Raw genomic sequence first — 15,437 nt, 5'->3', positions numbered from 1 at the left:
AGTCACGGAGACTACGTCCAGGTTTTAGACAGTCTGCGGGGACGTCACGGAGACTACGTCCAGGTTTAGACAGTCTGCGGGGACGTCACGGAGACTACGTCCAGGTTTAGACAGTCTGCGGGGACGTCACAGAGACTACGTCCAGGTTTTAGACAGTCTGCGGGGACGTCACAGAGACTACGTCCAGGTTATAGACAGTCTGCGTGCGACGTCACGGAGACTACGTCCAGGTTTAGAGTCTTCGGGGACGTCACGGAGACTACGTCCAGGTTTAAGACAATCTGCGGGGACGTCACGGAGACTACGTCCAGGTTTTAGACAGTCTACGGGGACGTCACAGAGACTACGTCCAGGTTTTACGATCCCTTCATAGATTAAACTAAGGACGGATCAGATCCTGAGCTGAGCCTGATAAGACTTTTTCTTTTTTCAAAGCTGAGGTCGGAGTAAATCCTTAAAATGAAATTTAAACTCTCCGTCTGTCTTCAGTTGATCTTCTGTACACGAGCTTCAATAATCTTTTGTTTAATCTGTTGAGCTGATTAATTATGAATGCATCGTGATCTCTGTTATTAGAAATCTGTTAACCTGCCTGATGTAAACTGTAATGATGGTATAGTGTGTTTATTATCCTGCTTTATCATTATACTGTCATTATTATATCAGCACTATATCCTTTTCCTTTGTGTTGCTAACAGACTCGACTCTTATCATATCCTCACATACATGAACTGTTTAATGTCACCTGGACGTCTTTTAATTACGTCACATCATTTCACCAATAAAATAAATAAATATATGAATAATTAATGAATAATTAAATGTTATTTTCTTTTCATGAATGTTTATAAATTTAAATTTTAAACTCAGTTTTCGTCCTTCAGATTAACATCTTTAAGACGTGTGGTTTAATGCGTTTAATTATTACATTTAATCCCACGTTCAGTTTTATGGCTGAATTCCACTCAGTGTTAATTTAAGATTAACTTTTAAAGTTCGATCTGGTTTAATCATTTATCTGAAATGTGACGTCAAACACAGACACGCTTTAAATAAACACGTATGTTTGGTTTGATCACAGCCTCCACATCGCTTTTATCTATATATGACATAAAAGTTTGATTGTTTTTAACGGGTTTATAGTAACAAATTAAAACTTTAAATTAAAGCTGTGTCTTATTAACATGATAATACAACAAGTTTACTTTAATGTGTCTCCTCATTTGTATTTTTAATGTAGGAATAATTCAGACTGCATGTTCAACTGTAAATTTCACTAAATTTTCCAACAAAGTCCTCCTCGAAAAATCAATTAATCGATCGATAATGATTGATAATAATCTGTGCAGGGAAATTTATTGATCAATATATAAAAATATGTTTTTTTTACTTTCAGCATTTTTGAGTCTTTTTGCATCAATAAATGTAAAATAACTTCAAACAAACCTACAAACCAATCATCAACCTCCGTGACCAAAAAACCTGCAGTTCCTCTAACGTCCACTTGAGGCTGGCTCCAGAAGTGAGTCAGTCTCCATAAGTCCCCATGTCCAAATGTCCAACTTCACAGCAGAAATAAACATGTTTACAGCCTGGTACAAAAAACAGTTTTGGTGAACTTATATACAACTCACCTGTTCACATTATATTAAGACTTAAAGTTATGCAGGATTAAGAGCGTGGATGTGATGATCTGCATCTTAGTGTGGAGGAGGAAGAAGCAGAAGACGAGTCACGGAGACTACGTCCGTTCTTTTTACTCAGTCGGCGTTTCAAACAGACTCAACACGTATTTTTCTGCTTTGCAAGATTTTATTGATTGCTTTCAACTCTTCTAATCTCTAATCTACGATAATATGCTACAATTATAACAATTTAAACACATAATAAATAAATAAAGAATAATTACATCATATTACAGTGTCAGTGTAGCGGCTCCTCTTCATTTATTTTACATAAACACTGCATGTGTCTCTATACAATATCATTTTTTCAGTTATTACTAACCAAACAGTCCTTATTATTTACATTTTCATAATATTTAAAATATGTAATGATGCCATTTTAATGCTATAAATATTACAATATAAGTACATAATAATAATATTAATATATATGAATATGTAAATACACAACAAATACTATTTTACAAATGAATACAGTGGCACCAGATGAGTCTAAATGTGTTTAATCTCAGCAGATATTCATCTTCAGCTCCTCTCTGGGACTCAGAGGATCACACATCCTCCACCTTTGCTTTCCACGTAGTTCGGGTCGAGGTCGTTGGGCAGCTTGCCGTCCTGTCCCCAGATGTTCAGCTCTCCGAACACGCCCGTCTCGATCATCTCCTCCTGCCAGGGGATCGGGACGTTGCCAGAAGCGAAGTCAGCATAGAACTCTGTGTCCTTGTTGTCCAGGACGATGCCTTTGATCGTGCTGAAGGCGCCCACGTCGTCAATATCTTTGGCGTAGACCGTCCGAGGATTGGGGACAAACGGTGGAGGTAGCATACCTAAACAGAAACAGAAACACGTTTAGTTATTGTTTTCATGTCTCGCTGAATCATTGAATCATTCACGATGCTTTCTACGGACGTCGCCTACCTGCTTCCAGGCGGCCCCAGTTGATCTCCTTGAAGAAGGGCTGGTTCTTGAGCTCGTCACAGGTGTTATTCTTAAACCCGAGGCGTTTCTCCGGATCCTTGTGCATCAGCCCTTCACAAATGTCCTTGCACTCTTTGCTGAAGTTTGGTGTGTATGAAACCGGATCGTTGATGATTCTGCGAGCTACCTCCTCGTGCTCCACCTGAAGGCGGGAAAAACGTTTCGTTTGTATGATCTGACGACACAAACGCGAACAAACGGGTAGATGAAAGTCACCTGATGTGGTTCGTACCTTCTCTCCTCGCACTCTGAAGGGGCCTTTCGCGGCGATCATCTCAAACAGGGTGACTCCCAGAGTAAAGTAGTCCACCGTGTAGTCGTACAGTTTCTTCTGGAGCAGCTCTGGAGCCATGAAACCTGTATTCATACATAGAGACATGATGACGACATGTTTTCTCCACTAGAGCCAGATTTGTCTTAAAATGTTGGACTCGTTCATGCACCTGGAGTTCCAGCGTATCCGGTCGTTTTGTCTTTTCCTGGCGGGAGTTCAACAGCGAGACCCAAATCTGACAGACGGACGTGTCCTGAGGGAGAAACACTTCCATTAGATCAGAAAACAAACTGATCATGACACCGTTTGCTCGATGTTATTGGCTGATGTTGGCCCTCAGTAACGTCAACTAGAACTGGTTGATAAAATTATTAAACTTAAAATATTCTTTAATGAACTTAAATGTTTAAGCTATAAGCCTTCTGAGCATCTTTACGTGGTCATATCGATGCACAATTCATGTTCCAGCTCAAAGATTCGAAATTCAGGATCAGAATCCGTCTGTCGATTCAACATATAGTTTCTGTTTATAAAATGTTTCCATCATGTCTGAACTGGTGAGTGCTTCTTTTCATTTTAAAAACAGGTTGTAGATTTTATTTATATCTTCTAGAACTTGACTTTTATCTTCTGTATCATATATATCCTTGATTTGTGACTTGTGGATGCGTTGGGTCGCTCACCTGCGTCATCCAGCAGCACGTTCTCTGGTTTCAGGTCTCTGTAGATGATCCTGTGCTGGTGAAGATGCTCGAGCCCACAGATGATCTGACATGTGTAGAAACAAGCTCGATTCTCATTAAAACCAGGATTCTTCTCGTCCACGTTATACATGTGAAACCTGTGAAACACAAAGGTGGGATGTAAAGACTCTGTGTGTCAGCTGTGAGGTTTATTAGCAGAGAGGAGCGTGCACTAACCAGCATGTGGAGATGTTCGTCTGTGTGTTTGTGTGAATCACCTGAGATCTCCACCATTCATGATGGTCATAACTAGGCAGAGGTCAGTCTTGGTCTGGAAGGCGTAAGCCAGCGACACGATGAAGCGACTGTGAACTTTTGCAAGGATGCGCTTCTCCACGATCGCTCCCTGAACGTGAATCAAACATCAGAACAGGATTAGTCCGACAAAATCAGGAAGCTATGTCAACAATCACACACCTGTGTGCCATGATGAGCCCTCAGTCTGCAGGGTCTGCGTTACCTGTGCAGGTGATTTTAGAAGATGTTAACCATGTGAATTAGTTAAAAACCTGCAGGCTGTTGGCTCTCCATAGCACATGAAGACCTCTGCTCATACTGCGAGATGCAATGAGTTATACCTTTACATTTATGCATTATGAACCTAAATCGTGCATCTGAAGCTAGATCTGTATTTAAGAGGACAACACATGCAACTGACTTGCAGAACTTTTGGTTTGTGTTTTTTATTGTTCTGTTTTTATTGGATCTAACTTGAACTGTCTTTATGACTTGATGACAGAAGTGTTGGCTCGTCGCGGCGTTGCTCTGATGCCAGGCTGTGGGCGTCAGTCCAGTGTTTGTGTTTGAGGCTGCTTTGTGAGGAGCCGCTGTGATAGAAACTAAACCTCACCCCGTGCGTTGTTACTGTTTTGGACCGGCACCATGAGAGGCTGCGTGCGGGACGTTACCTCGTATCCTTTGCGTTTCTTCAGCCTCTTTTTCTCCAGCTTCTTGTTGGCGTACATTTTGCCCGTTGCCTTCGCCTGACATGCAAAGACTTCCCCAAAACCTCCTTTACCCAGGACCCTGAAGTCGATGAACCATTCTTCATCAACGGGCTGGCTCTCCAGCGATTTGAACTGAACAAAACGCAGGAAGTACATGCTGTCCTTGAAGCCGTCGACGGCCTTCTTCTCCAGGTGTTTGAGCAGCTGCTGCTCGCTCTCTTTGAACAGGTCACCGCGGACGTTCTTGAAGTCTTCCTTAACTCGAGCGACGGCCTTCTCCTCCAGGAAGCTGCAGAAATTCTTTGAAGCTGACTCATAGTATTTATTGACAATTTTTTGGGCCCTCTGAACTCTGTCCTTCTCTTGGCATATGTTGTAGTCTTCAAAGTCTTTCCACAGCTCTGCAGCGGTTTTGTGGGCCGGGTCGCTCTCTAAATACTGTCGGAAGAGGCGCTTGCCAATGGGCTGTTTGATACACATGGTGTCGAAGGTCGTGTCTATAGACGACTTCATGTGTTCGCAATTTCTGATGTGTGGAAGATTCAGCTTGGCTCGCATCTTCTTGTCACGCATGGCGGCCGCCGCCGTGCCATCGACGCTGCCGCGGGCTGAGACGTAGGCAGAGTTTGCCACCACCGTTTCCAAACCACCGAGGTCCATGGCTGCACCTTTGTCTGGCACACACAAAAGAAGAAGATCTGATCATGACAGAGTCTCTTTAAACACAAAATCATTGATGAAATCTGCTGCCATATTTAATCTTAATGTTGCTTCTTCATCTGTCAGTTGCAGTTTGAACTTTTTTCATTATTTTTAGCAGCTGTTGTGACTTCTATAAGAATCTCCTGAAGGCGGAGCAGGAACGGAGCTGTGGCATGGGATATGCTGCACCCTGCTGTTCAGAAACAGTCACTGCAGGGATGCTTCAGACGGGCCATGAAATTAAGCTTGCATGTGCACACACACTCACGCAGGGCTGGAGGATTATCTAACACACTGAGCGGCCTCTCACTTCCTCAACGTGTATCATCGATTCTGCAGGTTGAAATGTTGATTGTAAAAAGAAGAAATGTTAATTTTGTGGCCTGATTTGTGTTGATTTGAACGTGCAGTTTATGGGTTCTCGGTTTAAAAACTGAGGAGACATGCAAGAGCACAAACATCATGGATCGTGGATGTATTCAGCTGTGCAGATTCACATTATTCTGTATAAAAATACATCTCTCTGCAACACAGGAAGTCTTTCTCTGGGTATGTTTCCTGTGTATAAGCTGCTTGGTCTTGACCTGGTACATGTAGTACTGAAAGTGATACTGGTGGCTGAGTAGGTGCTTTCCTGACTACATAATCCAATTAACACTGACTGTTGATACCACAGATTTCCATAAAGATGACTTGACCTGCTCGTTAATTAAGCTACATTTTAAACACACATGAGGATCTCAGCCTGATAAGTGGATAAGTGGTGACAGAAAATGGATGGACGGTGATTAAACGTTATTTCAGCTCTCTGTAAATTTAAAAGAAGTTCATATATCAGGTGAATATAAAGAGAGCAGAGTGCAGAAGATAAAGACATTTGGTCTGGTTAAGTTTTAGTTTTTTAATTTATCAGACTATCTTTATTGATGACATGTAATATTTTTATTTTGGTTTCAGCTGATCAATAAAAAGTTGTTTTTTAATTAAGAAAAACATCATTAATATTCACACAGCGGCACTCACCGTACTTTCTTGTATCGGAGTCAGATAAAGACTTGAAGACTGTAAATTAAATCCAACCAGGAAACATCCGACGTCTCTTCTTTGCTCCTCGTTCTTCCATCAACAAACAGAAATCATCTCCGTCCTCTCCGTCAGCGTCTCCAACTCTTTCTGTCTTTCTTTTCTGTCTTTCTGTCCCTCGGGTTGCCGACCTTTCTGTTGTACCTGCAGTGTGCTGTGTTGAAAAGGGTTTGGAGCATCAGGTCAAGGTTTACCCTGCACCTGAAATCCTACTTGGTAGTTCATTAGCTGGCGAGGATTACACCCTAACCTTATTGGAAGGAGCAACTTGGCAGAGGCTATTAGTGTAACTCAGCAGCAGGACTGATTACTGATGAGGAGTCCTGTTCTAACTCAGGAAGCATCGGTCCACACAGAATAATGTTTGGCTTCACGTCTCTTATAAAAGATGATCTTTGAGTCCTGATGATGAAACTCTTGATGCATTTTTATTGTTTCACAAACACAAACGCAGCAGTGAGCCTCCACCCTGACGCAGTGACACTTCTCTTGTTGGTAACCTCTTTGTCCCAGCCTCCATGTGCAGCGTGATGAAGGCTGACATAAATATCAAACTAAAAACAGTTTTTACCCGCACAGCCTGTCGGCTCGAGGCCGGCTGCACATTCAAAGTGGATTATCTCCTGCAGGTGTCTAAGAGCACAACCCTGCAGCAAGCCTTCACATAATCTTTCAGCCTGAAAATACTGATGATATTCATCGTAAAGCACTCGTACGTGCACGTGCTGAGCTGGATGCAGGTGTGTGTGGGTGGATTTCAGGTGAGAGGATTTCATGGGAGGCCTGAGGAGACGAAGAAGAGACAGAAACGATGTGAAAGAGTCGATCTCAGAGCGTCTGATGATCATTTATGATGCTGTCGGCATCAACGTCGCTGCTGGAAATCTTTAATTCAGAGTGTGAAGGCTGCACAGGCAGATTAACACATAATGAGACGAAGCCGAGGCGTTCAGTATTTCATAGACACTGCACACGTATGAAAGCATGCTGACTGTTTGAATAATAGGACGTCTTTGCACACGTGACCTGTGAGGATGTGAAACTCCTGCACGCCAGTTTTTCTCTTTGCATGAAGAGTTCTGCACATGAAGTGAAATACTGCAGAATGTGTCGACGTGTGCAGGTTTAAAAACTTTCATTTAAAATCACATTTTATTTGTTTTCTATCAAAATGAGAGTCGATGCATGAACATGTTCAGCTTCAGATCTTTGTGTTCTACGTTTGATATTTAAAATCTGACCTGCTGCCATAATCTGGGTGTAATGAACTTTAAAGTTGCAATAATCAGCAATAAAAATGTCTTTTCTGTCCAGACAGGCCTCCTGTGTGATGTTTTATGTTTGGAAGGAAGAACTTGAATGAAGGTGAAGCAGCACGTGGTGACTCAACATTTGAACCAAAACATTAAATGAAGTCTAATTTAGAAACGTTTAAGCTCAAAAGACACTGAGCACAAATCCTATTTGAAGGGGTAGAGGTGAAACAGATTTTGCGTTAAAGTCTAATCCAGCTCAGTGACAGAGAACAAACCCACCCACCCAGACGAGGAGTTTATTCTGCAGCTCTGAAAAATCACCTGCACATTTCATCCAGGTCCAACACGCTCCGAGTTTCAACTGCGTCACTGTCGCGGCATCATTTCTATCTCGCTCCAGTGTCTTGATTAGATAATGACACGTCGCTGTTTTGTGACTGGATAATCTTTTCCTGTTTAATTAATTCAGTGTGAAACGCAGAAGAAATCCCATTACACACACACACACACACACACACACACACACACACACACTGGAGTCGTCAAAATGTGTGTGTGCTCCTCGTGAAGCCGAGCTCTAAGTGCTGATTAAACATAGATGTGGTTAAAAACAGCCCCGGAAGTCCGTGTTCTCCTTCAGACTGTAATCTCTGATTAGGACTGATGGAGCCGTCCTGCTGACCGCCTGAACACACCTCACCTCAACGACAGGGGGCAGCTGTCTACTAGTCTCTGAGACGTCCCCGCAGACTGTCTAAACCCTGGACGTAGTCTCAGTGACGTCCCCGCAGACTGTCTAAAACCTGGACGTAGTCTCTGTGACGTCCCCGCAGACTGTCTAAAACCTGGACATAGTCTCCCAGGTACGTCTCCCGCAACTGTCTAAAACCTGGACGTAGTCCCGCCGTGACTGTCCTAAAAAACTGGAGCTAGTCTCCGTTATGTCCCCCACTGACTGTCAAAACCTGGACGTAGTCCGCCCGTGACGTCCCCGCCAGACTGTCCTAAACCTGGACGTAGTCTCCGTGACGTCCCCACCAGACTGTCTAAACTGGACTATGTAGTCTCTGTGACTCTCCACAGACTGTCTAAACCTGGACGTTGTCTGGGACGTCCCCGCAGACTGTCTAAAACCTGGACGTAGTCTCCGTGACGTCCCCGCAGGACTGTCTAAAACCTGGACGTAGTCTGTGACGTCCCCACAGACTGTCTAAAACCTGGACGTAGTCTCTGTGACGTCCCCGCAGACTGTCTAAAACCTGGACGTAGTCTCTGTGACGTCCCCGCAGACTGTCTAAAAACTGGACGTAGTCTCTGTGACGTCCCCGCAGACTGTCTAAAACTGGACGTAGTCTCTGGACGTCCCCACAGACGTCCTAAAAACCTGGACGTAGTCTCCTGACGTCCCCGCAGATGTCTAAAAACCTGGACGTAGTCTCTCGTGACGTCCTTGCAGACTGTCTAAAACCTGGACGTAGTCTCTGTGAGTGCCCCGCAGCTGTCTAAAACCTGGACGTAGCTTCTGTGCGCGTCCCTGCAGACTGTTTAAACCGGACATAGTCTCCGTGACGTCCCCGCAGACTGTCTAAAAACCTGGCACGTAGTCTCCGTGACGTCCCCAGCAGAACTGTCTAGAAACCTGGACGTAGTCCCAGGATGTAGTCTCCAGGACGTCCCCGCAGACTGTCTTAGACCTGGAGGACTCATGAGAATGACCTGCAATCACAAAGCCCTAAATGGACCTTATTGTTGCAGCCAGTGGAGCTGCCCCCTGCTGGACATTAGAAAGAAAGCAGCTTCACAGACGCTGAGCTGCCTGTAATATTTATTTAGGAATAAACAGTAATAAAAGAGAAGCTTACCTCACTGAGTGTTTCACGTGTCCGTCCATGATGAGGCTGTTTGATCCTCTGCGACTGAAGGGAAAGGAGCTTCAATCTGTCACTTCTTCTCATCTCCTTCAGAGAGGACACAGAGCCATCCTTTAGGAAAGGAAAGGAGGAGATGTGAAGTCCAACTGTTTTGGAACTGTGCCAGCCAGCGTCCTGCAGATCACTCTCCTTCACATCTGTCCTATCTCCTCTCCTTCCACATCTGTCCTCATCTCCTCTCCTTCACATCTGTCCGTCATCTCCTCTCCTTCACACTGTCCTCTCCATCTCCTCTCATTCAATCTGTCCTCATCTCCTCTCCTTCACATCTGTCCAGCATCCTCCTCTCTTCACATCTGTCCTCATCCTTGCCTCTCCTTCACTCTGTCCTCATCTACATCTGCCTATCCTCACATCTGATCCTATCTCCTCCTCCTTCACATCTGTCCTCTCATCCTCTCCTTCACATCGTCCTCATCTCCTCTCCTTCACAGCTGTCCCTCATCTCCTCTCCTTCATCGTCCATCTATGCTCACTCGCACCCCCCCCCCCCCCCCCCCCCCCCCCCCCCCCCCCCCCCCCCCCCACCCCCCCCCCCCCCCCCCCCCCCATCAGCTCCTCTCCTTCACATCTGTCCTCATTCACCTCTTCCGTTCACATATGTCCTCATCTCCTCTCCTCACATCTGTCCTCATCTCCTCTCCTTCACATCTGTCCTCATCTCCTCTCCTTCACATCTGTCCTCATGTCCTCTCCTTCAAGTTAGCGGGTGGTTACTATGGTAACGGCTGAGAAGACTCCTAAAATTCCGTCACACACACACACACACACACACACGGTGTGTGTGTGTAGTCAGTGTGTGTGTGGCGTAACATTAACGTAACATTAACGTAACATTAACGTAACATTGACGTAAGGATCAGTAGAACGCCTGTAAAGCGGAACCGCTCTCGTCCAATCAGATCATCTCTGACATCCACCACGCATGATGACGTGTTTTTATTGGCTGAGAAGTGCTTACGTCACGTACGTAGCCACGCAGTGGCACCAAGATGAGACGTTCACGGGACAGAGAGAGTGTGGGAGATCTGTAAGTCATGGCATTAATATAAACTCATTTAATCTGTTACCATAAAGATTAGAAAAGCTGCGCCGGTTAAAACAGTAACCGTAATCCTCCTAATATCTGATCAGTCACTGAGGCTGCTGATTGGTTCAGACCCGATTTTAAAAGAAACTCTCCGACTGATGGAAAAATGTCAGAATGAAAGTAAAAATGAGGAAGTGACTTTATTTACACCAAACTGGGAAAAATCGAGTTAGTCGTTATAAAATATAAATATATACATCATGTTAGTTTGTCTTTTTTTTTTCACAGTGTATTTATCAAATATTTTTATTTTGATTTCAGTCTGTAAATAAACAAAAACAAAAGAAAAAAAGAAAGCTGATTAATCCTGATCATCTGTAAAAACAACAACTAATAAAACGAATGAAACAGAAGAAGAAATAATCTTTATTAAAATAAACTTAAATTAAAATAAACTTTATTAACATTCCTGTTAAATAAACCAACAATATTAATAATAATGCTGACTGTAACAATTCATCATTCATCAGTTCGTGTTTCAGATTTCCGAGCTTTCCGCGGGTGCCTGAAGTACTCCCGTGTGTGTGTGTGTGTGTGTGTGTGTGTGTGTGTGTGTGTGTGCTGATGTAACTCAGGGTTACACACTGTGCGTGAACACGATGTGCGGGAGGAAACGCCTCTGATATGACTGACGGCTCGGACCCGCAGCAGGTCTAGACTCTCTCCCCGTCCCTCCGTGTCCCGGTCCGGTTCTGGTTCGGGTCCCGGTTCGTGATGGATTTCGTGCTGAGCGGTGCGGCGGCGTGCGGAGCGTGTCTGTTCACCAACCCGCTGGAGGTCGTCAAAACCCGAATGCAGCTGCAGGGAGAGCTCCAGAGCCGGGGCTCGTACCAGGTCTATTACCGCAACGTGTTCCACGCGTTCTACACCATCGGGAAGGTGGACGGGCTGTCCGGGCTGCAGAAGGGACTCGCACCCGGCCTGGTCTACCAGTTCTTCATGAACGGGGTCCGGCTCGGTTCGTACGCCATCATCGAGTCCTCCGGATACATCCACACGAACGGGAGGGTGAGCGCGGCCAAGACCACGGCGGCCGGAGCCGTGGCCGGGGTGGTGGGCGCGGTGATGGGGAGCCCCGTGTACCTGGTCGGTATCTCTGATTTTCTTTGCACTGCCCCTTTAAGGCGATCAGCTGTGACATTTCAAGGTGATCTGTGTCCGTGAACAGGTGAAGACTCACCTGCAGAGCCAGTCCACGTCGTGCATCGCGGTGGGACATCAGTACAAACACCAGGTACAGGCGCGCGCGTCATGGTGCGTTTACGCACAGCTGTTTGGAGTCCTCACGTGCTTTCTCTCCATGACAGGGGATGGTGCACGCGCTGACAGCCATCTACAGGCAGCATGGCATTCTGGGATTGTGGAGGGGCTCCAGTGCTGCTGTGCCCAGGGTCAGCGTGGGGTCGGCCGCCCAGCTCTCCACCTTCTCCTCCGCCAAGGAGCTCGTCATCGACCTCCAGGTCAGAACGTCTGACACTGACAGTTCCTCAGCAGGTTCTCAGCTCGCAGCCCTGAGGGGATCATCTGCAGTCCGAGGCCGAGTCAGGCTCACAAAAACATCATTGTGCCGGAGACAAAGCGTCTTCTGGCACAGAAATCCGACACCTCTCATCGGGCCCCTCCAAAAACACTCCGCTTACACAACCAGTAAACCAGTTTAGCTGCCATGACAGTGCTGCCTTCAGCTCCATCAGTGCACGCAGTGTTTCCCAGACTTCACCACTTTTCATTGGTCAGTGGGTGGAGGTGGGTCCGTTCACACCTCCACACACCTTCTTGTTTCCGAGATGTTCAGAGTTCAGGAGCTGCTGCTGTCGTAAAGTCGTCCGTTGTGTCTGCTCAGGCTCTAATAATAGACGCATGCTTCTGTTTCAGCAGCAGTTAAAATTAGAAGCTGCTGGCAGCCCGATGATGGTGGTGGTGGTGGTGGTGGTGGTGTATCAGTCATTTCAGGAGGCAGACACAGTCAACAGTTTTAAGAGTAGACTGAAGACTTTCCTCTTTGATAGAGCTTATAGTTAGTGCTGGCTCAGGTCATCCCTTAGTGATGCTGCCGTAGGATTAGACTGCAGGGGGTCTCTCCACCTTTTTTCCCTGTTAAAGGTTTTTTTTTGTGTCGATTTGATCTGATTTGATTTGATTTCTCGCTTCATCGCTCTGAAACCTGAAACAAACAGACGTTTTCTTTGGCACCAGAACGCCTGACTCTCCTCATATCAGCTGTTTGGTTCAGAGTTCGGCTCAGGTCACATGTCAGCGAATCACTGCTGAGGTGAACTGTGTGTAATCAATCAGATCGAATCAAATCAGATTTTATTTGTACAGTCCAAAGTCACAAAGTCCATTTTCCTCTGAGGCTTTACAATCTGTACAGGGAGTGACACCCTCTGTCCTTAGACCCTCGGTTCCAGTGAGGAAAAACTTGCCCACAAAAACCTTTAACAGGGAAAAAAGGTGGAAGAAACCTCAGGAAGAGCCACAGAGGAGGGATCCCTCTCCCAGGACGGACAGACGTGCAATGGATGTCAGTGTACAGAACAAATCAACACAAACATATTGTACAATGACTGATAAAATGACAATGAATTACAATGCCTTCTGTGACGCTCCAGGTGCGGTATCGTACACCAGTCCAATACCTGAACTTCCTCTTTAAGTGTCCGTCCTGTTTTAGCTTCACTCGCCTCACCACGTTGTCTCTGTCTTCTTCTTCTTCAGGTGTTCCCAAAGAACAGCTGGTTGGTGGCTCTGAGTGCCGGCATGATCAGCAGCGTGGTCGTGGTCCTGGCTATGACGCCGTTTGACGTTGTGAGCACGCGACTCTACAACCAACCCGTGGATCAGCTGGGCAAGGTATGTAGAGAGAGACACTGTTAGACTGGACACTGCTGGTTCAGAGGTTCTGTTGCTGTGTTCACTGTTAGACTGGACACTGCCGGTTCAGAGGTTCTGTCGCTGTGTCATGGTATTCATTGTCATTTTATATCATTCATTGTAAATTCATTGTCATTTTAATCAGTCATTGTATTTCATTGTCATTTTATCATTCATGTAATTCATTGTCATTTTATCATCATTGTAATTCATTGTCCATTTTATCATTCATTGTAATTCATTGTCATTTTATCAGTCATTGTAATTGTACAATATGTTTATGTTTGATTGTGTTCTGTACACGTGACATCCATTGCACGTCTGTTCCGTCCTGGGAGAGGGATCCCTCCTCTGTGGCTCTTCCTGAGGTTTCTTCCACTTTTTTCCCTGTTAAAGGTTTTGGTGGGCAAGTTTTTCCTCACTGGAACCGAGGGTCTAAGGACAGAGGGTGTCACTCCCTGTACAGATTGTAAAGCCTCAGAGAAAATGGACTTGTGACTTTGTGCTGTACAAATAAAATCTGATCTGATTCGATCTGATTGATTACACACAGTTCACCTCAGCAGTGATTCGCTGACATGTGACCTGAGCCGAACTCAACCAAACAGCTGAGGTGAGAGTCAGGCGTTCTGGTGCCAAAGAAAACGTCTGTTTTTTTCAGGTTTCAGAGCGATGAAGCGAGAATCAAATCAAATCAGATCAACACAAGAAAACCTTTAACAGGGAAAAAAGGTGGAGAACCGAGACCACAGTCCCCCAGCATCTAATCCTATGGCAGCATCACAGGGATGACCTGAGTCAGCACTAACTATAAGCTCTATCAAAAAGGAAAGTCTTCAGTCTACTCTTAAAACTGTTGACCGTGTCTGCCTCCTGAAATGACTGATCACCACCACCACACACCACACCCACCACCACATCATCGGGCTGCCAGCAGCTTCTAATTTTAACTGCTGCTGAAACAGAAGCATGCGTCTATTATTAGAGCCTGAGCAGACACAACGGACGATTTTACGACAGCAGCAGCTCCTGAACTCTGAACATCTCGAAACAAAGGTGTTGGAGGTGTGCATGGACCCACCTCCACCCCACTGACCAATGAAAAGTGGTGAGTCTGGGAAACACTGTGTGCACTGATGGAGCTGAAGGCAGCACTGCATGGCAGCTAAACTGGTTTACTGGTTGTGAAGCGGAGTGTTTTTGGAGGGGCCCGATGAGAGGTGTCGGATTTCTGTGCCAGAAGACGCTTTGTCTCCGGCACAATGATGTTTTTGTGAGCCTGACTCGGCCTCGGACTGCAGATGATCCCCTCAGGGCTGCGAGCTGAGAACCTGCTGAGGAACTGTCAGTGTAAGACGTTCTGACCTGGAGGTCGATGACGAGCTCCTTGGCGGAGGAGAAGTGGAGAGCTGGGCGGCCGACCCCACGCTGACCCTGGGCACAGCAGCACTGGAGCCCCTCCACAATCCCAGAATGGCCATGCTGCCTGTAGATGGCTGTCAGCGCGTGCACCTCCCCTGTCATGGAGAGAAAGCACGTGAGGACTCCAACAGCTGTGCGTAAACGCACCATGACGCGCGCGCCTGTACCTGGTGTTTTGTACTGATGTCCCACCGCGATGCACGACGTGAATGGCTCTGCAGGTGAGTCTTCAACCTGTTCACGGACACAGATCACCTTGAATGTCACAGCTGATCGCCTAAAGGGGCAGTGCAAAGAAATCAGAGAACCGACCAGGTACACGGGGCTCCCCATCACCGCGCCCCACCACCCCGGCCACGGCTCCGGCCGCCGTGGTCTTGGCCGCGCTACCTCCATACCGTTCAGAATGTCGGATGATCTCGATGACGAATGTGACGTACAGGGAGTGCGTG

General features: G+C 46.0%; 2 protein-coding genes across 3 annotated transcripts in view; one reads left to right on the top strand and one right to left on the bottom strand.

Annotated features, from left to right (window-relative positions):
- Positions 1–1,847: 1,847 nt before the first annotated feature.
- grk1b (G protein-coupled receptor kinase 1 b) lies at positions 1,848–7,506 on the bottom strand. Of its 2 annotated transcripts, none has more exons than XM_019269446.2 (8): positions 6,353–7,506; positions 4,589–5,301; positions 3,899–4,026; positions 3,621–3,778; positions 3,107–3,190; positions 2,896–3,020; positions 2,604–2,805; positions 1,848–2,512 (listed from the first exon to the last, which is right to left on the bottom strand). In XM_019269446.2, the coding sequence occupies exons 2-8, from the start codon at positions 5,285–5,287 to the stop codon at positions 2,229–2,231; spliced, it is 1,680 nt and encodes a 559-aa protein (XP_019124991.1). In that variant the 5' UTR covers positions 5,288–5,301; positions 6,353–7,506; the 3' UTR covers positions 1,848–2,228. The 2 variants fall into 2 exon arrangements, with proteins under 2 accessions (XP_019124991.1, XP_019124992.1); XM_019269447.2 differs by having other exon boundaries at positions 6,358–7,506.
- A 3,621-nt stretch (positions 7,507–11,127) lies between these two features.
- The window catches only part of slc25a35 (solute carrier family 25 member 35), a 34,468-nt gene continuing 30,158 nt past the window's right edge, over positions 11,128–15,437 (top strand). Inside the window, exons 1-4 of the mRNA XM_027273460.1 lie at positions 11,128–11,775; positions 11,858–11,923; positions 11,997–12,149; positions 13,408–13,542. Of these exons, the coding sequence (XP_027129261.1) occupies positions 11,404–11,775; positions 11,858–11,923; positions 11,997–12,149; positions 13,408–13,542 (726 nt within the window). The 5' untranslated portion in view covers positions 11,128–11,403. The remainder of the gene's footprint in view (positions 11,776–11,857; positions 11,924–11,996; positions 12,150–13,407; positions 13,543–15,437) is intronic.

Source organism: Larimichthys crocea, chromosome XXII, assembly GCF_000972845.2.
Source record: "Larimichthys crocea isolate SSNF chromosome XXII, L_crocea_2.0, whole genome shotgun sequence".
NCBI lineage: Eukaryota > Metazoa > Chordata > Actinopteri > Sciaenidae > Larimichthys > Larimichthys crocea.
The sequence above is the reverse complement of the archived record's forward strand: the minus strand, read 5'-3'. Positions and strand labels throughout refer to the sequence as shown.

What these genes read in the sequence shown, in the direction of transcription:
- grk1b (XM_019269446.2), bottom strand. Translation starts at nt 5,287, where the DNA reads ATGGACCTCGGTGGTTTGGAAACGGTGGTGGCAAACTCTGCCTACGTC. An exon ending in AGAAACGCAAAGGATACGAG is followed by an intron (nt 4,027 to 4,588) that starts GTAACGTCCCGC and finishes ATTCACGTTCAG; the next exon opens with GGAGCGATCGTGGAGAAGCG. An exon ending in CGTGCTGCTGGATGACGCAG is followed by an intron (nt 3,191 to 3,620) that starts GTGAGCGACCCA and finishes TTTCTCCCTCAG; the next exon opens with GACACGTCCGTCTGTCAGAT.